The sequence below is a fragment of the Strongylocentrotus purpuratus genome, unplaced genomic scaffold, assembly GCF_000002235.5.
Source record: "Strongylocentrotus purpuratus isolate Spur 01 unplaced genomic scaffold, Spur_5.0 spur5_scaffold_17, whole genome shotgun sequence".
In the NCBI taxonomy this organism is placed as follows: Eukaryota; Metazoa; Echinodermata; class Echinoidea; order Camarodonta; family Strongylocentrotidae; genus Strongylocentrotus; species Strongylocentrotus purpuratus.
Genome location: NW_022145602.1, coordinates 21,749,792 through 21,773,665, shown reverse-complemented (window position 1 = coordinate 21,773,665; position 23,874 = coordinate 21,749,792). Strand labels below are relative to the sequence as shown.

The following is a 23,874-nucleotide window of genomic DNA, read 5'->3' as shown; positions in this document are numbered from 1 at the left end:
GAACCTTTTTCTAATTTTTGCCTTTATGGCCTCCAAGCAACGGGACTATAGATAAATCACTTTTGCAACAACTTTGCTCAGGTGTATGCCATGACCGTGTAATCAATCTTGCGTTTCAATATTTATTAATTCATAAGTGAGAAGAATGGGGAGGGGGGGGGGGGGGGGAGGAGAAAGTTTGAGAAACAAAGAGAGAGAGAGAGGGGGGGGGGGAGGCCAGGGGAGAGAGAGAGAGAGAATGGTATACTGTATGAAGATGCTATGCTGGTTAATTTTATCAGAGGAAGATTGCCCAAGGGGGGCTGGGGGGGGGGGGTGGTAAAAGAAAGGCAACTTGGATTTCACCCGATTTCACCCTTTCTGTTGTTGTTTATTTAATTGTTCTGTTCTTGAATGACCGCGCACCCCTTGTTGAAATCCTTAATATCCTTAATAGAGGATGTTCTAATATAATATCTCTCCTTGCATTTCATCACGACGACAGGAAAACAAAATCCTACATCCTGTGCATGCTTGAACAATTTTATTGCAATATCGATACCGAGCGCTACCGCGATATCTAGATTTCTGACATTGACTGTTTTTGTTGACAACTTGATTGACATGCGCTGCTGACACACGACTTGGAAACTCCGTTTGTATGCTTCTAATTAGAGGTAGGTTTTAAATCTGACGATTTTAACCGTACTGTAGAATTGCTTTAAGATTATTGCGACATTATGCGCCTCATAAGTAATGTTTACATCGAAAATTATCGTAATACTTGCATTATAAATTAGCAGGAGGCAGGCATAGCAACCCGCAGGGATCGCATACTCGCAGCATCGGCGACCTGTTGCGTGGATGACCGTGCCATTTCACGGGCACCGTATTTGAACAGGTTACAGGTGGCACTTCAGTCTGTCGTTGTTGTTGTTGTTGTTTGGTATTATCGGCGTTTCATTCTTTTTTAGAATATTTACGCCTTTCACTTTATTTCTTTCTTTTTTTTCTTCTATATTTTGGTACTATTTGTAAATTCATAGTCTACTCATCTCTTTTTTTTTTTTTGGATAATATAATCTCAGATCTACTGGTCCATGAAAACCCCTCACCGCAATTGGCACCTTCCTGCCAGACCGGCGCGGTACATTGCGCAATCTTCTCGGCCATCATTGGCCTAGGCAACTCTGGTGCCGGTGAGAGGATTCTGGGGTAGATCTCCAGAGTCTCTTGTTTGGGGTTTACCATCCTCAATCCGTCTTTACTCTTTCTTACCTTTTCTCTTCTAGTATTTTTCCATTTTGTAAAACCTTATTTTTCTATCAAAGTAGGTATCAACATCTTAGGGCATTTGGTTGTCGTGCGATATGTGCAAAAAAAAAAAAAAAAAAAAAAAAAAGAAAAAAAAAAAAAAAAAAAAAAAAAAAAAATTAGGAACACTCAAAACGCCTCGTTCTACGAACGAAGCGGATCAGTGCTCTCTGGGTCGCACTTTCTGTTGATTTTAGGAGTTTCATAATTTCGTTTGGGCTCGTTATATCACTTTCCATTATCAGCATTGCTCTTTCTATTGTATATGTTGGACATTCCATCAGATAGTGTGTTATTGTTTCAGGGGTGTTACAGTATTTACAATTTTTGTTGGCTTGGCCAGGTTGGGTTGTTTGGGATACCCATACTTTTGAGGGGTCTGCGTTTAGTCCTATGTTGCAAAGTCTGAGCCTACGAATTATGACTTCGCAGTCTCTAAAAAGGGTGCTCTCAAAGTTATGTTGAATTGTTGGTTTGAAAGGTCTTACGTTTGTTTTATTGTAATTTTGCCATGTTTCTTCCCAACTCTTGTATAGTTCTATTTTCAATACTGCTTTCATTTCAGACAAACATAGCTTGTTATTTATTTGTATTTCTTCAGTTAGGGCTTGTTTTGCGAGAAGGTCCGCTATTTCGTTTCCCTGTATTCCACAGTGAGAGGGGATCCATTCTAGATGGACTTGAATGCCTTTGTATGCCAGTCTTGTGTATATATACTTGATGTCGTTTATGAAGTTATCTGACTTATCTCCTTTCATTGATTGCATTGAGAGGAGTGCGCTGAGGGAGTCTGTGAATATCACAACCCCTGCGTGCAGGTTTAGTTGTTCAACCCATAATAGGGCAATTGTTATTGCTGCTAACTCTGCTCGGTAGCTTGAGGTATGGTCTGTAAGACGTTTAGATTGTCTTATTGAAAAATGTGGGACAAAAAAGGACGCAGCTGCTGTGCCTGATGGGGATTTTGAGCCATCCGTATATATATGAAGGCTGTTATTCCATTTTGATTTTATGAGTTCTATGCTTCTTAGTCTCATTTCACTCGGGTTATCATTTTTTCTTATTGATTCAGTTAGTTCAATGGATATTTGGGGAGTGTAGTTGTGCCAGGGGGGGATAGGAAGTGGTATGACTTTTTCTGTAATTGAGTCTATTATTTTTTCATTTTTATTCTCAAACCAAAAGGTTGTCTCACTTTTTTATTCTTTAACTTTTCAAATTGCCAACATGGTTGGATGTTTGGTTTTAATGGGTGGTTTGTCACACGGGAAAGATGGACGTGATACTTTTCTGTCAGCATTTTCCTTCTTAACTCAAGAGGGGGCTCGTCCATTTCCACCTGTAGGGCGGCGAGGGATGTGCCGTGTAAAGCACCTGCACATATACGTAGGGACATGTATTGCATAGTGTTTAAAACTTTTTTGGAGCTTTCGCTTGCTGAGTCATATGCCTCGCACCCGTAGTCTAGCATTGATCTTATTAAAGATCGATATAGCATCAGTAATGTTTTTGTGTTACTTCCCCAACTTGTATGAGCGACGCTTTTCAGGATATTAATTTTTTTTCTACATCTGTTTCTGATATCTTGTATATGGGTATTCCATGTTAATTTTTTATCAAACGTGACGCCAAGAAATTTATGATTTGCTTGGAATTGCAGTTCTTTTTCTTTAAGTTTTATTACGGGGAGGTTTGTTCTGTTGCTATTGCTGAAGAGCACCGGGGTACTTTTATTTTCGGAGAGATTAAAGCCCCTTTGCTCGAACCAAATTTGTAGGTTGTTTAAGCAATTTTGAATTCTATTTACTATAAAATTAATGTTAGGTCCTGAAGTCCAAATGGCGCAATCATCTGCGTATAAAGATATGGAGACTGAGGGGGTTGTGGGAATTTGACAGAGCATAAGGTTGAACAGGATTGGACTTATGGTACTACCTTGCGATAGACCGTTTTCTGTGTTGTTTATGTGCGACAGTGTATTTTCTATTTTTACCTGGAATGTTCTATTTCTTAGAGAATCGTTTATAAAGTTTAGTGTTTTACCTCGTATACCTATATCATAAAGATTTGATATCAATCCGTCTACCCAAAGTGTATCATAAGCTTTTTCTATGTCGAGAAAAATGGCGACTGTATGCTGTTTAATGGCTATGTTTTTCTGTATTTCATTTTCTAAACTGACGATACTATCTGTAGTGCTTCTATTCTTTCTAAATCCTATTTGGAATGAAGGGAGTATTTCCTGTTTTTCGATGAACCACTGTAGTCTTACATTCACCATTCCTTCCATGATTTTGATGAAACAAGCTGTGAGTGCAATTGGTCTATACGATGATACTTTATGAGGTTCTTTGTTAGGTTTTTTGATTGGGATAATAATTGAGTGTTTACATTGCCTTGGAATTTGCCCCGAGCTCCAAATTTGATTTATCAAATTTAGCATGGTCTGTTTTGCTGATTTCGTGAGTTTTTGGTATATTAAATATTTAATCTTATCGTGTCCGGGGGTAGAGGAGGAATTTTGACGTTCGATTGCTGCTTCTAATTCTGATAGTGTGAAATTGTCGTTTAGGACTGAGGGAAAATTTTCTGGTTCTTTATTTTTAATTTTCTCTATATTATTTGCTACGTGAGTGTACAGTTGGGAGCTAGGGTCAACTTTGTGTTTAGTTACGTAAGTATAATCTTCAGCTATCTTGTTGACCTTTTCCTGATCGGTAATATATTCTATATCATTTTCTTTTAGTGTTGGTAAGCATTCTTTTTTTGGTATGATATTGTTGTATCTTTTTATCATTTTCCAAATTTCTGAAGTCGGAGTGAATCTATTAAGCCTGGAGCAGTATTTGTTCCAATGTTGTCTTTTTGCTTCTCTTATTGTCTTCTGTGCAAGGGCTTTCTTATTTAGGTATTCGTAGAGATAATCTTTCGTCATGTATTTGATGGCTTTATTTTTGGCTTTGTTTCGTTCTTTAATTCTCTTTTGGCAGTCTTCATTCCACCATGGATTGTGTGGTTTATGTTTTTTTGTTACTGTTGGTATGGTTTCCTTCATAATTTTCTTTGTGACGTTTATGAATTCGTTGTAGTATTCTTCTGTGTTTTCATTTGGAGTTATATTGGATAGTTCTGTGTCGCATAATTGTTCAAATGCTTTCCAGTCTGCTTTTTTGTAACTAAGATATGGTTCGTTTCGTTTTGTATATTCTCTTTCATGTATTTCTTCTACAGGATGTAGATTGATTTGTATTTCTATAGGGAAGTGATCACTTCCTAACTTATCTTGCTTTACATTCCACTGACATCTATTAGCTATGGAGGGTGTTGCTAAGCTTAGGTCTAGACAGGATAATTTTCCCGTATGGTGATCCATTCTCGTACCTGATCCATCGTTTAGTATTATAATATTTTTATTTTCAATAAATTCTTCTATGATGCGGCCATTTACATCGGTAGTGTTACTGCCCCATAATGAGTTGTGGCTGTTAAAGTCTCCTAGGATTAGCATGTACTTTGGGGTAGCATATTCTGGGATGATGGCCTTAAGGGTATCTATGTCTAATCGCTGACATGGATTGTAATAATTTACTACTGTCATGCAGGAAGTTTTGAGGTGCAGTTGAATAGTTTGCAATTCAAAGGTATTATGGAGTGTTATATTTTTGAAATATACAGAGTTGTGTACGTAAATGGCGCATCCGCCTCTCACTCCGGTTTTTCTGTTGCGTGGTATACATGTATAATTTGGTATTTGTAATATATTATTTTCTGTAAACCACGTTTCTTGAATGCACAATATATGGTAAGGGTTATTCCTGCGTGACAGTAGCAATTGAACTAGTTCGTCCCCGTGCCCCCCTTGGAGACCTTGGGCATTCCATTGTAGTATGGATAGTGCCGCCATGAAAAGGAGAATTTTAATTATGTTCTCCATGGTGTTTCATTATTTCTAGCTCTTCAGGTAATATATTGAGACATGTCTGGGCTTCTGCGAGAAATTTGTTCATCTTTTGTGTTTGTGGGATGTCTTGTTGCATTATTTCTATGACGCGGAAAAGAAACATTAGGAGATCCAGGGAGATGTGACTTCTCCCTGGGAGATCAGTGTTCTTGACTGTGGTAATGATGTTGGGTTTACCGTGACCACCGCTGTTGGAATGTTGAATTCTCCCCTGTTCTACAAATACGGAGGGGGTAATAAAACTTTCGCTTTGATTGTTTTCTATTTCAATGTGTTGTGTAGGGTCTGTATTTGGTCTGCTTTGTGTGGGAATTGTTTTACTCTTTGTTTCTTTCTTTTCTTTGTTTGTGGGTACTTTACTATTGCCGTTTGTGCTCGATTCCTTAGAGTTAGTTTTTTCCTCTACTTTTGTTGCCTCTTTGAAATGTTTCGTGGCTTCGGCATAACTTATTTTCTTTTCCAAGCGGATTTCTTGGACAATTCTTGCGTTTTTGGCTTCGATGCATCCTTTGAATGCTGCTGAGTGGTTTCCTTTGCAGTTAACACAAAAGGGATTAGATTTTCTGGGACATTGGTCGAAAGGGTGGTCTTCTCCACACCTGACGCATCTTTGCTTGCTATTGCATTGCGAAATTACATGTCCCATGCGTTGACATTTGAAACATCTGGGGACAGGGGGGATGAATTCTTTTACTTTAAATTCCTGATAGAATAGTATGATTTGTTTTGGTATCGTTTTACTTTCAAAGGATAGGATGACTGCTTTGGTGGGCATGTCGGTAGGGTTAGGGGTTTCGGTTGACGAACTGCTCTTGGTTTCAGGGTGGTTTTTCTTTATTTTCCTCGTGATTCTTTTAGCATTTGCGCATTTGTAGATTTTGAGCGCTTCAGTGATTTCTTCTTCTGTAATATCTGGATGAACTCCTGTTATTACTCCTTTTACTGTTTTTGATCGTTCTTTTACCTTAACTGGGATACCGCCTATTTCCGATATGTTTGAGATTGCCTTATGTTGTTTTATGTTCTGACATTTGATCAATAAACCGTTTTGGATTCTTTTAACAAATTCTATTTTGGTGGGTCCTGCACATTTCTCTATTTCTTTTGCTATTTTTATGGGGTTCACGTGTCCTAGGTTTTTTGTTGATTCAATTGGGATGAGTAGTACTTTTAATTCATCTTGGGTTGTGGAAGATTGATGTGGGTCGGGTCGGGCTTCTTGAAATATGGGGCTATCGCTATCCGACCCCGACTGTGCCTTTAAACTTTCTATACTGTGGCTGTCTTCTCGTGGCCGAGCTCTCCTAGGGTGTTTCTTTGCATTTTTCTTTTCTACGGGGATGAAGCTATTATTGTATGCCTCCTCTTCTGTGTCACCTTCTATCTCTGATGAGAAATATCTTATGGGGTTAAGGGGGTTGTAGGCCGCCATATCAGGCGGCCTTCAGGAATGGGTGTTAATTGCTTCCAAGTTAGTTATTTTGGTTAATGTAGCATACAGTGCAGTGCAGAAAAATGCCCGAAAATATTGCTTACCTCTTGCTGGCAATCCCAATACACAAAAACAATTCAAATACTATACGGAGTTAGGTCGGAAAAAGATAATTGGTTTCCTTTCACCGAGACCAATCGCTTGGTCACGTGATATATTTGGCGCCAAATACGAAATTGAGCGTGGTTTCCGACAATCAGAGAAACAATTTTGATATATTCCACAAATGAAATTCCGAAGAGTAGTAGTGGTGAATTCACAAAATGTATATTCCAAATAGACTGGGGCTGGCAATCCAAAAAGAAAATTGAGTAAATTTGGTGTCAGTTGAAGATTCAATTCAATTCGATCGAACACCGGAGCTCGGAGGAGGCACGTCCGTAGCAGACGATCCGACGGTGCGTGTTTCTCTGTTTATATGTAGATCGACTATCAGTGTCTTTCAGGGAAAATGAAATTATAGCCTAGATATAACGAAAGTGAGAGTCTACCACAATGATCTTTCCTTCGTTTATGAAGGTAATTAAAGCTTATCTGCCGTAGTTTACAGGAGGGATTAGACTGCCCTGCAAGGTCACTGGACAGGTGGTTATCTCTCAGTTAACATAGGAAAAAGAGGATCATGGGGGACCAATGGTCACCGATAAGGCATTGTTTGTTATATAGAGGGCGCAAGTAGCTACGAGTAGGGCAGTGGGCCTTTAAATGATGTGAATCTAGATCTATAATATATAGACCCTCTAGACCCTATTCCTTACTTAGAAGTACTGAGAATTCTAACCTGACCAGACTTGCAATGCTGGCATGAAGTTGAACTTCTATGTTATGAAGATGTGAACATTCAACATTCATTGTCACATTATTTAAAATGTCAGTGACTTAATTCAATTTCAAGGACAAATGATTACTGTAAGGGAAGCTGCCTGTAACTGCCTTCGGATTTAATGAAATGTAGAGTCCACTAACCATCCTAAATATTTTTCCATTTTTATGAATTGTGTGAAATAATAATCACTTCCTTTCATGTTTTTTTTTTTGAGGGGGGGGGGGGGGGAGTGGCGCATTTTTATGAATTTAGTTTGATGTGGTGATGAAAATGAAAATGTTGATGATTTATTTGTCCTATGGTATTTCATTTTAGATTGGAAGCAATGATGATAGCATGGCTAATGAGTGTGGAACTGGTGACTCATTATCGTACTCTAAAGAGATCAACAAAAGTGCCCAGAAGAGTTTGATACCTCTCACAGAAGACTTGGCAGAATGGCTCTCAAGGGTGTTAGGTACATGTATACATTGTAGATCTATATGTTGAATTGAAATTAATTTAATTTAATACAATGTACCATTAAAAATACAATCCATGTCAATCACATTGCCCCTCCCCCAAATTCAATAGAGTGAGCAATATGTACTTAACTTAACTTGACTTAAAATACCTAAGCCTTCCCAACCCTCTCCCCAACTCATGTACACTTTGTAGCATTCACATTTTAAAACTAATTAAAAAAACAAGTTAAAGAATTAAAGTAAAAAGATAGGGCCAGGAGAATGCAATTTACAAACAAGAAAGAAACATACATATTTTCCTTTAATTTTCAAATGTCAGGTTTATATTTATTGTTGTCAAGTCAGAAACTATTAATTGAACAGTTATAATAGAAATTGTACTTTTTCATTTCCATATATTATTCAGAACTTTAAGTTTACAAGCATTTAAAAAAACACTATTCTGTACTTCTGCACTGAATACTGTACATGTTCCCTGATTGCAGGGTATAACTGTAACAGCACTTGAAATTTCTAGATTAGAAACCAAATTTAAAGAATTTTAGGGGAGCATTGATACAATTAAGTGTCATTGTTCTTCTACAATGTTTGTATTATATTGTTCAGTTATGTATTGAATCCTAATACTATCTACTTTTCTTTCAGATGTTAGTGTTGAAGTTGACACATTTATGGACTCATTAGACAATGGCGTACTACTATGTAAGCTTGCTCAATTAGTACAACGCAAAGCCGTAGAATGTCAAAAAGCAGGCCATCAACTCAAAGATGTAAGTATTTGTTACAAAATTTATTTAAATACATGTATGTACAATGATCAGGTTATTGTCATATTGTAGAGGATATTGTATGTTAGTTTATAAAGCAACGAGTGATGTCAGATTATACTTTTTATTCAAAATTTTATGAAATATTATAGAAAACTTTGTTTTCACATAGTACATTTTGAAATTGTTGTTGTTTCACAGAATGTTCCACAAGGAAAAATAAAATGTCGAGAGAACGCCACGTCAGAATCATTCTTTGCACGTGATAACATTGCAACATTTTTGTCTTGGTGTCGTGAGCTTGGATTAGAAGATACCTGTCTCTTTGAAACTGATGGTCTAGGTAAGAGAATATATCTGAATTTCAAGGGTATTATAGATCATAGATCATATTCCAATTAATTATTTAATTAATGCCTTTTACATTTTGATTTCAATAGTCTAATCAGTGTTTTGGTCTTGTCTGTGGTACGAGCGTAACTTGCTCAGTCTTCAGTGAGTTAATTCTGACATCCGTTCCTGAATGCGGTCGGTACCGCGAAGCGTGACTCCTTCCTGCATTCCTTAATATTAGAAACAAAAACAAACTGTTATAAATGTAATGCTTCCTGGGAGAAATTTCAATTATTTAAACATATTTGTGGCTTACACCCAGTAAATCCAGTCCCGCTGGTTCAAAGATTTTTTCTGACTTGTTTTTCAATACAGATCGATCAATCAATCTTATTTACTGGGTGTAAGCCACAAATATGTTTAAAAAACAAACTTGTAGCTGTTCCTCTAAATAATTTTATTTTCTCCCGAAAAAACTCTGGTTCTGCAAAACCCATAATGACTTGGGCCTAATCTAATGCTCATATTTTGAAGCAATATACTGTATATATATATGGAATGCCTTTAATACACCAAGAGCAAAATATGTTTCAGTGATTGGCATACTTTAAGGAAACAACACATACATACAATTGCTATTGTTTACAGCTGCACAATTTATTCACTAGTCATGCATTGTAGAAGTCCTAGTTTGAATTTAGATTGAATGGCATTGTAAAAAGATGAATGTGGGATGTGTTTATACACTCATTCAGTCAGGTGTGACCATTCTGTGGGTGTATCGCACTGTATTCTATTGTGAGGTAATGGCCTTGTGTGTATTGATTGTTAGTCATTGAAAGTATACAACAAAGGCAGTGTCGTCATGAACAATGTCTAATAGACTAGTTTACTTGTATTCATACATGTACACATGTCATTCCTGTAAATAAAATTATCATTAAAAGTCTGAACCTTAAGGCTTGTCTGGCATAGCAGCAATGAATTCACAAGATGGATTCCCTCCATGATTTATATGTATATTGTTCATATAACAAGAGAATTTAAAAGTTCATTACTGGGGAAAAGTGTACACATTTCAGGCTGTTTGCAGCACTTGAATTCCATTCCATTCCATATACTGTACATCATCTCAATTGCTATTCAATATAAGTTTGTGTAGTGTGAGGTGTATGGGTAATTTTTCTAAATATTTAAGCAAAAGTAACGTGTAATGCAGTAAGAATATGGTTTTCTATCATCGCTATTTACTTTAACTACAGCATATACATACACTGTCACTGTACATAATAATAAATAATGATAGCAATATTTATATAGTGCTTAATACTAATTGTTCTAGGCGCTCTACATATATTGTTCTGAGAAAACAGTGCTAGGTTAAAATCAACCAAAATTTCTTTGCTGTGGTTTTTGTTTTCTCGTTTTCTTTTCATTAAAATTCTAGGAAGATACCTAGGAAGAATTAATGTAAATACACAAGATAACATTTTACGTTTTGGATATTCATTTGTGATTAATATAAAGGAGAGAAATTTGAAGCAAAATACCAATGGTTATTTTCAGATCTGTCTTTTGTTGTTTTTAGCTGTTCAAATTATATTCAGTTTGTGATCACTTTGTTTACTTTCATGAACATGTTATTGTGACTGCATCTATATTTATTTGTGTGTGTGTGTGTGTATCGCTAATTTTCTCTCTCTTTGTTTCAGTGTTAAGGAGATCACCGCAGAATGTGCTAGTGACTATCTATGAATTAGCTCGCCTTGGATCAAGGCTTGGCATAGAACCACCAGGACTACTCAAACTTGAGAAAGAGATTGAGAAGGAGGAGAGAAACCCTAGACCAGTCTCAGCTAAAAAGGTCTCAACCTTAGATGAACAGGTAAGAACTTAGACCAGTTATAGTTTTAAGACCAGTTATACTAGTCTAAGACCATTTATAGTTTAAGACCAGTTTTAGCCTATAAGATCTCAGGGAATAATTTCCAGCCAAAAATTTGCATAGCAAATCTGCTACACAAAATAATTTTTGCATAGCAGTTGGATGAACTTGTATAGCAATTTTTTTTCATGTTATAAATTACAGTGCAAAAACAATGACGTCACAACATCTGGTCATGAATGCATACTTACTACATTTTATGTTATGTACATTGATTCTGGTGTAACTGTGGACTCACCTTTAGTCATCAAGTGGATATGGCCGCTTGTTGCTACCTTGGTATAGGTAGGGTTGCACATTTGGTTTGCGAGGTGTACAGAAGAAATTCTTAACAGCACATTGTGGATTAAAATCAGTGGAAGATGGTCCCTCGATGCTGATCCTCATGAGATGATCTAGAGTGCGAGCATTTAGTCTACATCTCCAGTCTGTCTTAATTCGGCGCATTGTACTAAATCCCCTCTCCACCTTGGCATTACTGATGGGAAAGGTGAGTAAGACCCTGATGAGAAGACCAAGGTTGGGGTACTTGCTTGTTGAAACCTTGACAAATGCTCTCCAAACATCAGAGCTTTGCAAGTCATCAGACTTGAATTCCAGTATGACTTGAAGGAGTTCCATTCCATCTGGATGGACTCTGGCTGGACTTCCTGGAGCAACCCCTTGAAATGCTCAAACACTGTGTTAAGCTCCTTGTGACCAAACTGGTCAAGAGAAGGCTTGTCCCTTGGCCAGGCATTAGTGTCCAACACCTTGAATGCTTGGAAAAGCTGTGAATTAAAGTCAGAGAATCTTGCATCGACACACTCTCTGATCTTCTTAACATATATCTTTCTAGAGTTCTGAAAAGCAGTGAAAACATCGCTTCTCACGTTGATCAGCCTGACATTCTTGTATTCCACTTCGGCCTTGCCATCTTGAAAGGTGATGTCACGGAGGAACTTTGACAGTTCTGAGGCATCCTCTATGTCCTCGTGCTCTGATTCAAGGTTTTGCATGGAAGTGTGGAATGACTCAAGACTTGCCATGGCAAACATATGGTCCACTGACTCTCCCTGGAGATTGCAGGAAAGGGCTGCCAAAGGCTGCAACATAACATAGAATAGCAGACAGTGCATCACAAACTTGAAGCTAGTCAAGACCTGCAGGTATCCACGAAATCTAGCGCCATCTGCTGCTGACGATTCACTGGCCATAGATTCAAGATGTGCAATGATGACTGGATATGACCGCAGAAGGGTGGCAAGTGCCCTGGACTTGTGCTGTAGCCATCTTGTCCCATGAGCCTTCTCTGGCTTAGTTACAACTTCCTCCATGACTTCTCCCAGAGTCCTTAACTCTCGCAGGCGTTTTGGGCTCTTCTGGTATACATAATACATGGACAGAAGCATTTCACTGATCTCATCCATGTACGTTTTCTCAAAGGCATTTTTTGCTGCCAGTTCCAATCTGTGATTCAGACAGTGCATTCCAATTAACCAGGGCATTTCATGATCTTTCCGTAGAAGAGCAATCAGACCTTTATTTACTCCCATGTTCACTGCAGCACCATCAGCACAAACGCAGACTAACTTTCCTTTCAGTGACATATCTGCATCAGCGAATATTTCATCCAGCCCATCTTTCAAGCCTTGTGCTGTAGCATGCTTAACATCAGTAATACAAAAGAAGTTTGACTGGACCTCACCAGTTTTATCATTCACAAAATGAACATACACAAGTTCTTGCTCCTTAACACTGGCATCTGTAGAACCATCAACCATGATGGAAAAATACTGGGCTTCCTTCAAAGCAGTGAGCATTTCACTCTTCATTGTATCACCGATGACACCAATAAACTCACTGCACTTTGCTTCATGTGTGTATGTGTTGCCTAATGGAACTCCATGTTTCTTCTCTAACTCGACGAAAACAGGGTACTTGGTAAAAGGCAGTTCTTCTTTTGCGATAGCATATGCAATGTCAAAGAGTTTACTTACTCGTTTCTCTTCCTCACTTGATGCTCCAGCTAACGCTTTCCCTATAGGCGTTGTCTTGAAGATTGCATCGAGCGTCAGTTTAGGCCTTGAAGAAAGAGCAATTGCTTTCTTATGCATTTCACTGCGAGAATGTTTCACAACATTGTCCTTTTTCAGGGCCGACCCCGTAACTCCATTGATAAATGCCTGGTTGAAATTACGTAGCGATCTCAGTTTCGCTTGATGTGCTACACACATCTTGCACCTAATGCAGTTTAATCTCCCAGCACTTTCTTCGTACTCGATCCATTCCCTTTTCTGGTCTAAATCCTTAATCCAACCTTCCACAGTAACTACACAAATTGACACCATGTTTTGAAAATGACAAAAATATCGGTCCAACAATAAATCCAGAGACGAGTCGAGTCTTAAATCCAAATAAATCCAGTAACTTTGAATCGTATCGAGGGTAAACAACAACACGTAGTATTAGCTCGCACATGAGCGTGATTGAGCCTGCCCTGGATATATAATTAGTTCACCACGTGCGTGCATTGTTGTCTGCATCGCAACAACACTCACGGCTAAAAGGTGACCATAGACACTCATCGCCGATAGTGCGCTATGTAGGTGTGTGTAGCTTCACGGTTAGAAAGTGACTGTAGTACGCTAATATCGTTCAGTGCAGGCTGCGCTGGCCTAGCCTGCTGTACATGCAATGTGTGGATTGGCGGTCTGTGTGTGAGTACAGTACATAGCTCGTGCATTGTTGATGCATGCACTGCATTGTATGTACATGTAGTTTGTGGATTGGCGGTCTGTGTATATAAATGTACGTTTCGCTTGCATCGCAGCAATTGCGATTCATGAAAAAAGATGCGTCGCAAATGGCTGAAAATACATCGCGAATTGCGATGCGATACCGGGAAAATTATTCCCTGGATCTTATCACAGGATTACTTTATAAACTTGAGAAAGAGATTGAGAAGGAGGAGAGAAACCCTAGACCAGTCTCAGCAAAAAAGGTCTCAACCTTATTAGAAGAACAGGTAAGGACCTAGACCAGTTATAGTTTAAGACCAGTTTTAGCCTATAAAGATCTTATCACAGGATTACTCAAACTTGAGAAAGAGATTGAGAAGGAGGAGAGAAACCCTAGACCAGTCTCAACAAAAAAAAGTCTCAACCTTAGATGAACAGGTAAGAGCTTAGACCAGTTATAGGCTAAGACCAGTTTTATCCTATAAGATCTTATCACAGGATTACTTAAGCTGAGAAAGAGATTGAGACGGAGGAGAGAAACCCTAGACCAGTCTCAGCAAAAAATCTCAACGTTAGATGAACAGGTAAGGACCTAGACCAGTTATAGTCTAAGACCAGTTATAGTTTAAGACCAGTTTCAGCCTATAAGATCTTATCACATGATTACTCAAACTTGAGAAAGAGATTGAGAAGGAGGAGAGAAACGTAACTATAATAGTTATCCCTGACACTCTAGATCAATCTTTTGTCACAGCTAAAGTACTAGTAGGTAGTATTTCAATATATCTTGACATTGTTGCCTGATTCCCTTTTTAATCAATTGCCTGTAATAGGTCCGTAAGATCTCTAAAGAGAAGAAAGTGACGGACATCCATAGGATATCAGAAGGAAAGTACAACATTGGAGGAAAGATCGTCTTGATCAGGGTTAGTATTTCAGACATCAATCTTCTAATATTGTTACAAAAACTATACTGGCTTACAGTTTATTAAAGAGTACAGGTGTAGTACAATACCGGATAATTGCTCAAATTTTAAAGTCTTTGTCAACAAATCTTTGTTCAACTAATCCAGGAACCCTCATGCAATCTACGGTCATCTTCACAATTAAACCTTGTGTCTACTTCAATGTCAACTCTTTTTCATGGTCATCGCTCTTTCTGCAAAGCATCTGCTGAACTTTGGAACAAACTACCTTTAAATGTCAAAAACTGTAAGACTGTCAACCAATTCAAAACTTGTCTTAAGACAAATTTATTCAAAATTATATTTGCATTTTATTTTTGTTTTGTTTAATATGCAAGTGTTTATCATTGTATTTTGTTTGTTATAGCGCTTTGAGCTTATAGAGACTTTGGTGGTAAGTGCTTTTAAGTACCATTTATATTATTATTATTATTATCTCTGTATTGATTTTAGATGCTTCGAGGGCGACATGTCATGGTCCGTGTAGGAGGTGGATGGGAGACGTTAGAATCCTACCTCGATAAACACGTCGTGACGTCCATGAAGCGGATCGGACGAGCAGTAGAGCTAGGAGAGGGTGAAACTATACAGGATGATTATTTTGTCATGAATGCCAAATACAAGAGCCACGATAGCGTCAATAATAACGGAAGAAGATAACCAGCTCTCAGCTATGTAAAGTTGTTTTTGTGCTCATTGTTTGTCATAAAGTGCTTAAATGCAATGTGTCACGTATAACATGACATTGTGACATTTATCCATATATTAAACCAAGGTGAGGTAAATGTGTACCGGTACCTGGCATGATAGTGTCAATAATAACGGAAGAAGATAACCAGCTCTCAGCTATGTAAAGTTGTTTTTGTCCCTATTGTTTGTCATAAAGTGCTTTAATGCAATGTGTCACGTATTACATGTGACATTTATCCATATATTTTATCAATGGATGAATGATCCTTTAATATGACTATGACTAGTGGTAGTAATAACAGAAAGCACCATTATTCATTGGTCATATCATAAGATTCTTCAGTTTTTTATGAAATATGTGAAGGAAAAAAAAGACTTGTTGTACGGACCACATTGCATGGAATCGCCTTTTACCATTTTTTTTTTACAACCGACCAAAGTGAAAAAAAAAAGAAAAAAAAAATCACCACTGAAATCAGTGATCAAAATCTCCATGGGCTTTTGTCACCAATACTGTTGCCAAATTGTATCTACCTGTATTAATTTTTCAGAGATAAGCCCCCCCCCCCCCCTCCAAAAAAAAAGGCAAGGCTTGACATTAACAGCGCACATGGGCCCCCAAAATCTTCAGTCTGGACCCCGAAAATTAGGACACATTTACAGTGGTCTCATGCTTACAGACTTACAGAATGGTCGGTGATGAGCCCTGCAAAAGATACTATAGAGCCATTATTTTGATCATATCACATATTGCATTTTAATGCATATCATTCTTGTGTTGTGCGATATCTGTTTTGATGATTGAATACTTTGCTCACCATTGATCAAATTGATGAGCATTCATTATTGAGGTCTTTTGTGTGACTGAAGTTAGCTTTTTTCTCACTAAAAATACATGTATTTTTTATTTTACATGTGTGGTCTAGTGGCTACGTCACCTGACTGTGGATCACATGATTCATGGTTTGAGCCCCGTCATGGAACTAACGCCCTTAGGCAAGACATTAATCTGTATGTGCCGCACCCAAGAAAGGTGAGGTAAATGGGTACCTGGCAGGAAGTAATTCTTTGAAATGCTAGAGCGCCGTGATGGCAGTCATGCTAAAGCCGGCATAGTAATTGTTGAGCGCCAACAGTGTCGAGTCTGACAGACATGAGCGCTATACAATAGCCCACTGTTATTCTTGTTATTAGTACTACATGTATGGAGTAGCACCTTGCACACTATATGAATGCCTTTACTGAATGAATCATCAGCAAATTATATTATTGTTTGTGGAAACTGGTCAAGTATTTTGTCATGTACATGTGTATTCATAGAAAACTGCTAAGAATTCCAGATTTCGTAAGTACTCTAAAACAACCAGGAAACTGAAGAAGAAAATAGATTTCAATGCCATTCATGTTTCTCATGTATTCTGTTATTTGTGTGTGATGTAATTAAAACAAGAATTCCATCCAATGTATTCCATAATTTCTACCATACTGCTGGGTTTATTGCTCAAAAGTCTTTCTATTCCATCTATTATTGACACAAATGGCAACTACTTCAAAAAAATATGAGCGAGGTTTGCAGTACCACCACATCAACAGGATTTCGACGAAAAAATAATCAAACTTTCTCCCAAATCGACCTGAGCCAGTATCAATAGCCTTGTGCATCACTTATTGGCATGTGCAAACATGAAAACATGGTATTACGTTATCCGAACATGATATATAGGGTATGTACAATAGGGTATAGGGTATTGACAATAGTTGCAATCAAATACAGGTTCATTTTTATACATGTAAAACCAATTGCAATTTCTGTGTTATAATTACAAGCCATGTTATAGGTGTTGCAGGGAAGTAGAAATAGGTTAGATTATTCAAACTGTCCACTGTACATTTACAATGTTGCAATCAACAATAAGCTCTATTTTTCCAAGCCCATTGTGTTGTTTTATTTTATGAATAACTGCTAAGTAAATGTATTCGTTTTAAAAAAAAGCTTCCAAATTATTGTATTCTGCCAAAATATAAATGAATCTATTCATGTGTATGTGTATACATTCCAGTCTGATGATTTAAAAATGTGGGAAATAATTGAAAGTGACCAGCTTTTTGTTATAAATGCTTTACAGAATTCTCTTGTACTAGCACAATATGAAACCTTCAAAAACATGCCTTTATGTTTGATCTTATGAGAGAATGTTGTTTAATCAAGTTGGGGCTAGAAGGATGTTGGCTCATATACTTTACTTTAACACAGAGGTAATGCCCTTCTGGCTCTAAACAGACAATTTCATGAAGCATTGCCAAATGTAATGTCCTCTGATGTTGCTGCTATCAGGCCTGATAAAATCCCGATTTTTTTGTTGTTGATTTTTTGCGATTTAAAAAAAAAAAATCTTCCTGATTTAAAAAAAAAAAAAATCCTAATTTTTCTTTTTTTTTACCAGATTTTTTTTTCCTTCCCTTTTTTGTCCTGATTTTCCTGATATCCCCCTTATTTTCTCTATTTTGCCCTATTTTTTTCCAATTTTCTTACTCGAAAGGGGGAAATGTTGTTAGATGCCATTTTTTCCCTGCGAATCCTCTTCTTTTTTTTTTACTCAAGGGGGGCGTGGTTGAGGGGAAAAAAAAAAAAAAGTATTGTTTTTTAGTGCTCACTATCACCCCTGTGCTATCCACTAAAAGACTTCTTTTATTTTGCAATGTGCCTTCATATATTTTTATAACAAAGTACGTTTTGGTAAGACATTCAAGGAGTTTTGCTCAGACTCATATCAGCTTTCATCTTTTATATCTCAGACAAATATGTTTTTTTTGTTGTTGTAAAGTCCATCGATTGAAATGCAAATTTCAATTTGGCTCCATTAATTTGTCATGCCTTGAATTGATGAAGCTCACTTTAATTTTCCAGATTCACTCCTGTTATTCACTGTATACCAAAGACTGCTCATTGTTACTATCTACTGTACATCAAGTTTGCTGCTCCTGTTTCTCTGAGATTATTTTTAACTTCTGGGAAATTGTTTTTGTAATATTCTTTCTGAATTATAATTCATATGTATTTTTTGAACAGAATACATTCCATTGATAACAATTTTAGTTTGATACATTGATTTTGTGATTATGGCAGACTGACATAAAAATTATGTACTACCGGTACTCTATTTTTGGAGAAAGGATGAGAAATTTTCTCGCAATGAGTATTCAGATTATTTTATTTGTTGTTGATTTTTTAAAATAAATCTGAGTGTGTAATAGACGTACTTGTACTTAGGATGTGCATAGTGTAAAAAGAAAGAGATGCACAGTATTTGAGTTGTAAATATTTGATTGTGCTCAGTTTACAGAAAAAAATAATATATTTTTATATTATGGATTTGTTTTGTTAGCTGCACCAAGCCTATGATTGCCATATTAATCTTCCAAGCTATTCATATTCTTTATCTGCTACGAATTAAAGGGTGATCCAACCATTGTAATAAGTTAATTTGTATGAATTCAGAATAATCAGAGAAACACAATGGTGAAAGTTTGAATAAAACAGACCAATAATAAAAAAGTTGTGAATGTTTGAAATGTGAAATATTCTGGATAGCATACTAGTATAGGTCCTGTAGAAAGAAAAGACGTTCCCGAGTTATACATTTTGACAGAAGTGACATTTTAGTTAGATTATGTGTTGAAACAAATGAGAAAGTTGTCTGGCAGAACATCACTGTGACATTACAGATTCAACCAATTGGAGGTCCCCATACAACTTTCAATAATTCATAAATTTCTTATTTATTGTCCGATTTTGTTCAAACTTTCACTAGTATGGTTCTCTGATTTTGTTCTCCTTTCTAATAGACTAGTTTAACTAAGGTTGGATTTCCCTTTAAAATCCTAGACGGCTATATTGTTTTGAAGTATGTTGTACATATACATGTTATACATGTGATATCAATCAACTGTTGCAATCAAGTGTTTGTTTCATTAGTTGACAAAAGCAAATAAAGAGTTACGATGTCAAACATTTGTTATATCCTTTCAATGTAGATTATAAGTATTTGCAATCAATGTGTGTTTGTGACGGGCAATGTATTCAGAAGTTGTTTTCATTATTCAAATTGTTAAATGTATTCCTATGTATGACCTGTTTTAAACAATATTTCATAACTAAATGAAATATCTGTTAGTAATTTTTTTAAATGGTGTTAGATGAAGATGTATGTACATTGTATGGCACTTGTCTGGCGATGCAGTTGTTCATTTTTTTTATAAGTGTTCTCTTCTCTGAAATCAATTGTTGAATTAGATTGTAATGTGTAAATGTTAGATTTTAAGGGGATTCTACCTTGTTGTATATTAGGCTTTTATTCAGAAAGAAATTATTAAGAAAGCTTCCATTTCATTTTTGAGAGGGGGGCGTTTCCAAAACTGGCCTTTACCTTTAAATACTTTGTAGAATTATCTTTCTTGTTACCCAATGCTCGTGATATTTCAGTCATTAGACAGGACTTCTTGAGAGGCTACTTCATGAAGTGCTTCCTAACCTGGGATTATTTGGTATTTGAATGTTTTAGGGGGGAAATACACTCTCAAAAATATCTATTCAAATATGCCTTTAATCTATACAAATTAGAATAAAAAACCTTGTATGAGGGACACTAATGACAATCCATTAAAATGAATACATTTTTGAAATGACAGTTTGAATATACAATGTTAAAAATGAATACATTTTTGAAATGACAGTTTGAATATACAATATTAAAAGTGATTTGAATTTGAGTCAAATTGAAGAGTTTGGGGTTAAAAATTATTGAATCAAAGTTTGTCTTAAAGTGTGCATGTAACAATCACCAAAACATGTTTTGCTCTTGATGTATTAGAGGTTACATGTGGCTATACTGTATTCAAACTATGTGCTTCAAATAGATTGCAGTTTAAATACATTTCCAGTGAACTGTCAAAAGCCTTATTGAGTAGAATACTTCTCAAACAAGTACCGGTATGGAATAGGTTCCAGACGAGCCCATACACAGGGTTTCGTGTTATTCTTTATATTATTACCTCTTAACCGATCTATAGAATGCCATGTTCAGTTTTTATGTTAAACTTTTTTTTCTTCTTCAGGTGTTTGGTACATTTTAAGAAATGACCACATGTGTTGGGACTCAATAGGTAGATCCTGAATTTTCTGAACAGTTGCAATAAAAGGGTTAATAGCACTCACTGAAAAGTGTACTTTGAGAATCATAGCGTTTAGACCAGGAGGCCAAAAAAGTTTAAGACCCACTGCCTGTATTACATGTATACAGGGTGGGAAATTCATGTATGATTGTATTCTTGAATGCTTGACGTTTAAAAGCATTTAACTGCCAAAGAAAACAAAAAAAAACTGCTGTCTATTTGAAGAGGGAGAGATAATGAGTTTATTAAGAAGGATGATGCTTTTGCTTCGGTAGATTATTTGCTGTATTTTTCCATAATGGTATTCACATGTGTTAATTTTCAGTGAACATAATTAAAGTGCACTGGGAAATTATTTGTTTAAAAAAAAAAATCAAATGAGCTTGAAAAAAATAAGAAAATGTTAAAAGGATTAAAATAAATGGATATATTTGGTGAGCCATTTTGTCAAGAGTTTTGCATGCTCCTATTGTTAGAGACGATGCAGTTGACTGAAACTTATAAACGTATTAGAGAATTGAAAGGAAAGAGATTGAAGGGAGTCTCATTACGGTAAGGGAATGTAAACGCCCCCATTTTCTAGGGGTGTAAAATGAGAAAAAAATTGAAGCTCGGTCGCTGCACTTTCATTGCCTTTAAAGGTAATACAAAGTTTTGGTATTGGGTTGTGAATTTGGTTCAAACTAACATATTGGAAGCATATGCGATCCTACAATATTCAGTGATCGTTGTCGCGGTTGAAATCGACTTTAAAGTTATGAAATTGTAAATAATAAACTCTTTTTGTTGTATGGCTCCCTCTCAAGGTCAAGATATTAATTAAGCTATAAAACAATGTTTCTTGACTAAAATTGACCGATTAGCTATTCCAGTTTGGAAATTATATATCACAACTACATATTCTGAGATTTTCATGGTCGCAGCTACCATTGTTCGCCCGTAGGCACTATTTTAAATTCATCAAAGTTTACCGGGAGCACCGGTAAATTTCTATTTTCAGTTTGTCTGAAAAGCAGAAGTGTTTTAGGTGCTAAATTTTCTTGTGCGTATAATACATCCACAGTGGCGTCCAAATATATCAAAATTGTAAAGAATCACTATCCACCTAATGTCCAAAATTTCCCAAAACTTTTTATTACCTTTAAGATGCGTCATCTCTTGTTTAAATAGGGCTAGATTTCTGGATCATGTAAATCCTGTCAGCAAACGAGTGGTCTAGCGCCATCTCTTGTTTAAACATTATAATGTGGCCTTTCTGCATAGTGTGCATTCGGTCATCAAACTAGTGATCTTGCGCCATCACTTGTCTGTTAAATCAAGAAGAAACTAGACGTAACTCTCTGGTGTAGGCCCTATTAGATATTTAGAACACAAAAACATAAACAAATTTCAATGTTAAATCATTGGGTAATAGTAAGTTATGAAGCATTATGAATTATTCTTGAGGCTTTTTCCTGAAGTAAAAAAGGAAAGCCGTCGATGCGGAGAACGAAAACCATTAGGACTGACATGTATTGTTGCATGAACTTAGAATAAGATACGTCCAGTGTACAATCTTTTATACAAACGTCGTTCAAAAAATAACAAAAAACATAGGAAGAAGTCAAATAGGACGATAATTTCAAATGTCACCCCGGGATCTACAGTGTATTTAAAATGTACAGGAATCATTTTAATCTATGAAGCTTATCGAGTATGATTGGTCTTCATAAACATCACAAACAAAGAGTTGAAAAAATGGTTAGGATCAGGCGCGCCGGAAGCAGTTTGGGGATTTTTTTTTTTTTTTTTGGGGGGGGGGGGGGGGGGGGGGGGGGACATTCCAGGGAGGCTCACCTTCCAGGGGCAGTGACGTAATGAGAAAAAAAAACATTCGGAAGGGGGGGGGGGAGACGAAAAATCTGCATCACTACCAGTCTTACACTAACATGCAGGTCCCGAGGAACGTTTTTCAAAGTGGAGTATTAACAATCAGGTAGAGCGTAATTAGCGTGGGGTCCAGGGCATGAGCATCGGCAGGGGGTCAAGGGGCCAAGCCCCCGGAAGCTCTGGGGATTTAGGTATTTAATTACGGCTGATGAGCATCAAGGGGCCCTCTTTAAGGCCATTGGCCAGGGGGGGGGGGGGAGCCCCCAGAAGCTCAGAGGTTTTAATATCTAACTATATACGGTCACATGAGCATCCAGGGGCCGCCTTAGGGCCCTTGGTGGGGTCCAGAGCCCCCGGAAGCTCAGGGGTTTTAGGTATTTAAGTACGGTCAGATGAGCATCCAGGGGCCCGCCTTAGGGCCCTTGGTGGGGTCCAAGGGGCAGAGCCCCCGGAAGCTCAGAGGTTTTGGGTATGTAATTACGGTCAGATGAGCATCCAGGGGCCCGCCTTATAGGGCCCTTGGTGGGGTTCCATGGGGCATAACCCCCGAAAGCTCTGGGGTTTTAGGCATTTAATTACGGTCAGATGAGCATCCAGGGGACCGACTTAGGGCCCTTGGTAGGGCTCGGGAGCGGAGCCCCCGTAAACTCTGGGGTTTTAGGCATTTAATTACGGTCAGATGAGCATTTTTTATACCTTTTTTGTGACATTGGCAGGTCACTTTTTTTTTCTCTCCGTCTTTCTTTCTTTCTTTTTTTCTTTGACATAATTTTTTAAAAAGTGAGGGGGGGGGGGGGGGGGGCTCGAGCCTAGCCACTTTGCAGACCATGACATAAAGGTTTCTAAATAAGCGTATTTTTCGCCCGACTGTAATTTGGGAATTTCTTATTTTCCAACAAACGCATAAAAAGGTATGACTTACCAAAAAATGGAGAAAAAATACTGGAAAATCATGTCATAACAGCAACATTTGTAAATCACTGGTATCGAATAAGAAATACACCCCCCCCCCCCCCACTTTCGGCTCCTATGGTTAGGATTATTTCCTTAATTGATGACTCCATTATCAATTTCAACAGTCCCCGCACTCAGTGGCGGATCCAGGGGGGGGGGGGGGGGCCCGGGGGGCCCGGCACCCCCCCCCCCCCTTGAGAAAAAAAATCATGTAAAATCACGTGATTTTTTTTACACTGAGCGACTTTTCGGCCGGCGCGATTTTCAAATTTTCGGGAGCAAAAAAAAAAAAAGTTGGGCCCCCTCCCCTAAGAAATCCTGGATCCGCGCCTGCCCGCACTTGAACCGATTTTTGAATAAGTTTCATTTAACTTGCTCCTTCGCATATTATTTTGCTTCGCGGTCATGATTTCGTAATTTCGC

At 37.4% G+C, this 23,874-nt stretch overlaps 1 protein-coding gene across 1 annotated transcript; it reads left to right on the top strand.

The window, feature by feature from the left end:
- The first annotated feature begins 558 nt into the window (after positions 1-558).
- On the top strand, positions 559-16,733 carry LOC574975 (growth arrest-specific protein 2). The gene is made up of 7 exons (XM_030987917.1): positions 559-656; positions 7,888-8,029; positions 8,682-8,806; positions 9,005-9,146; positions 10,849-11,021; positions 14,635-14,727; positions 15,220-16,733. Exons 2-7 carry the CDS (start codon positions 7,909-7,911, stop codon positions 15,424-15,426), a joined length of 861 nt encoding a protein of 286 aa, XP_030843777.1. The 5' UTR covers positions 559-656; positions 7,888-7,908; the 3' UTR covers positions 15,427-16,733.
- The last annotated feature ends 7,141 nt before the right edge of the window (positions 16,734-23,874 follow it).

Coding starts and splice junctions, on each gene's coding strand:
- LOC574975 (XM_030987917.1), top strand. CDS start 7,909: ATGGCTAATGAGTGTGGAACTGGTGACTCATTATCGTACTCTAAAGAG. Junction 11,022..14,634: donor TCTCAACCTTAGATGAACAG/GTAAGAACTTAG, acceptor TGCCTGTAATAG/GTCCGTAAGATCTCTAAAGA. Junction 14,728..15,219: donor GAAAGATCGTCTTGATCAGG/GTTAGTATTTCA, acceptor TATTGATTTTAG/ATGCTTCGAGGGCGACATGT.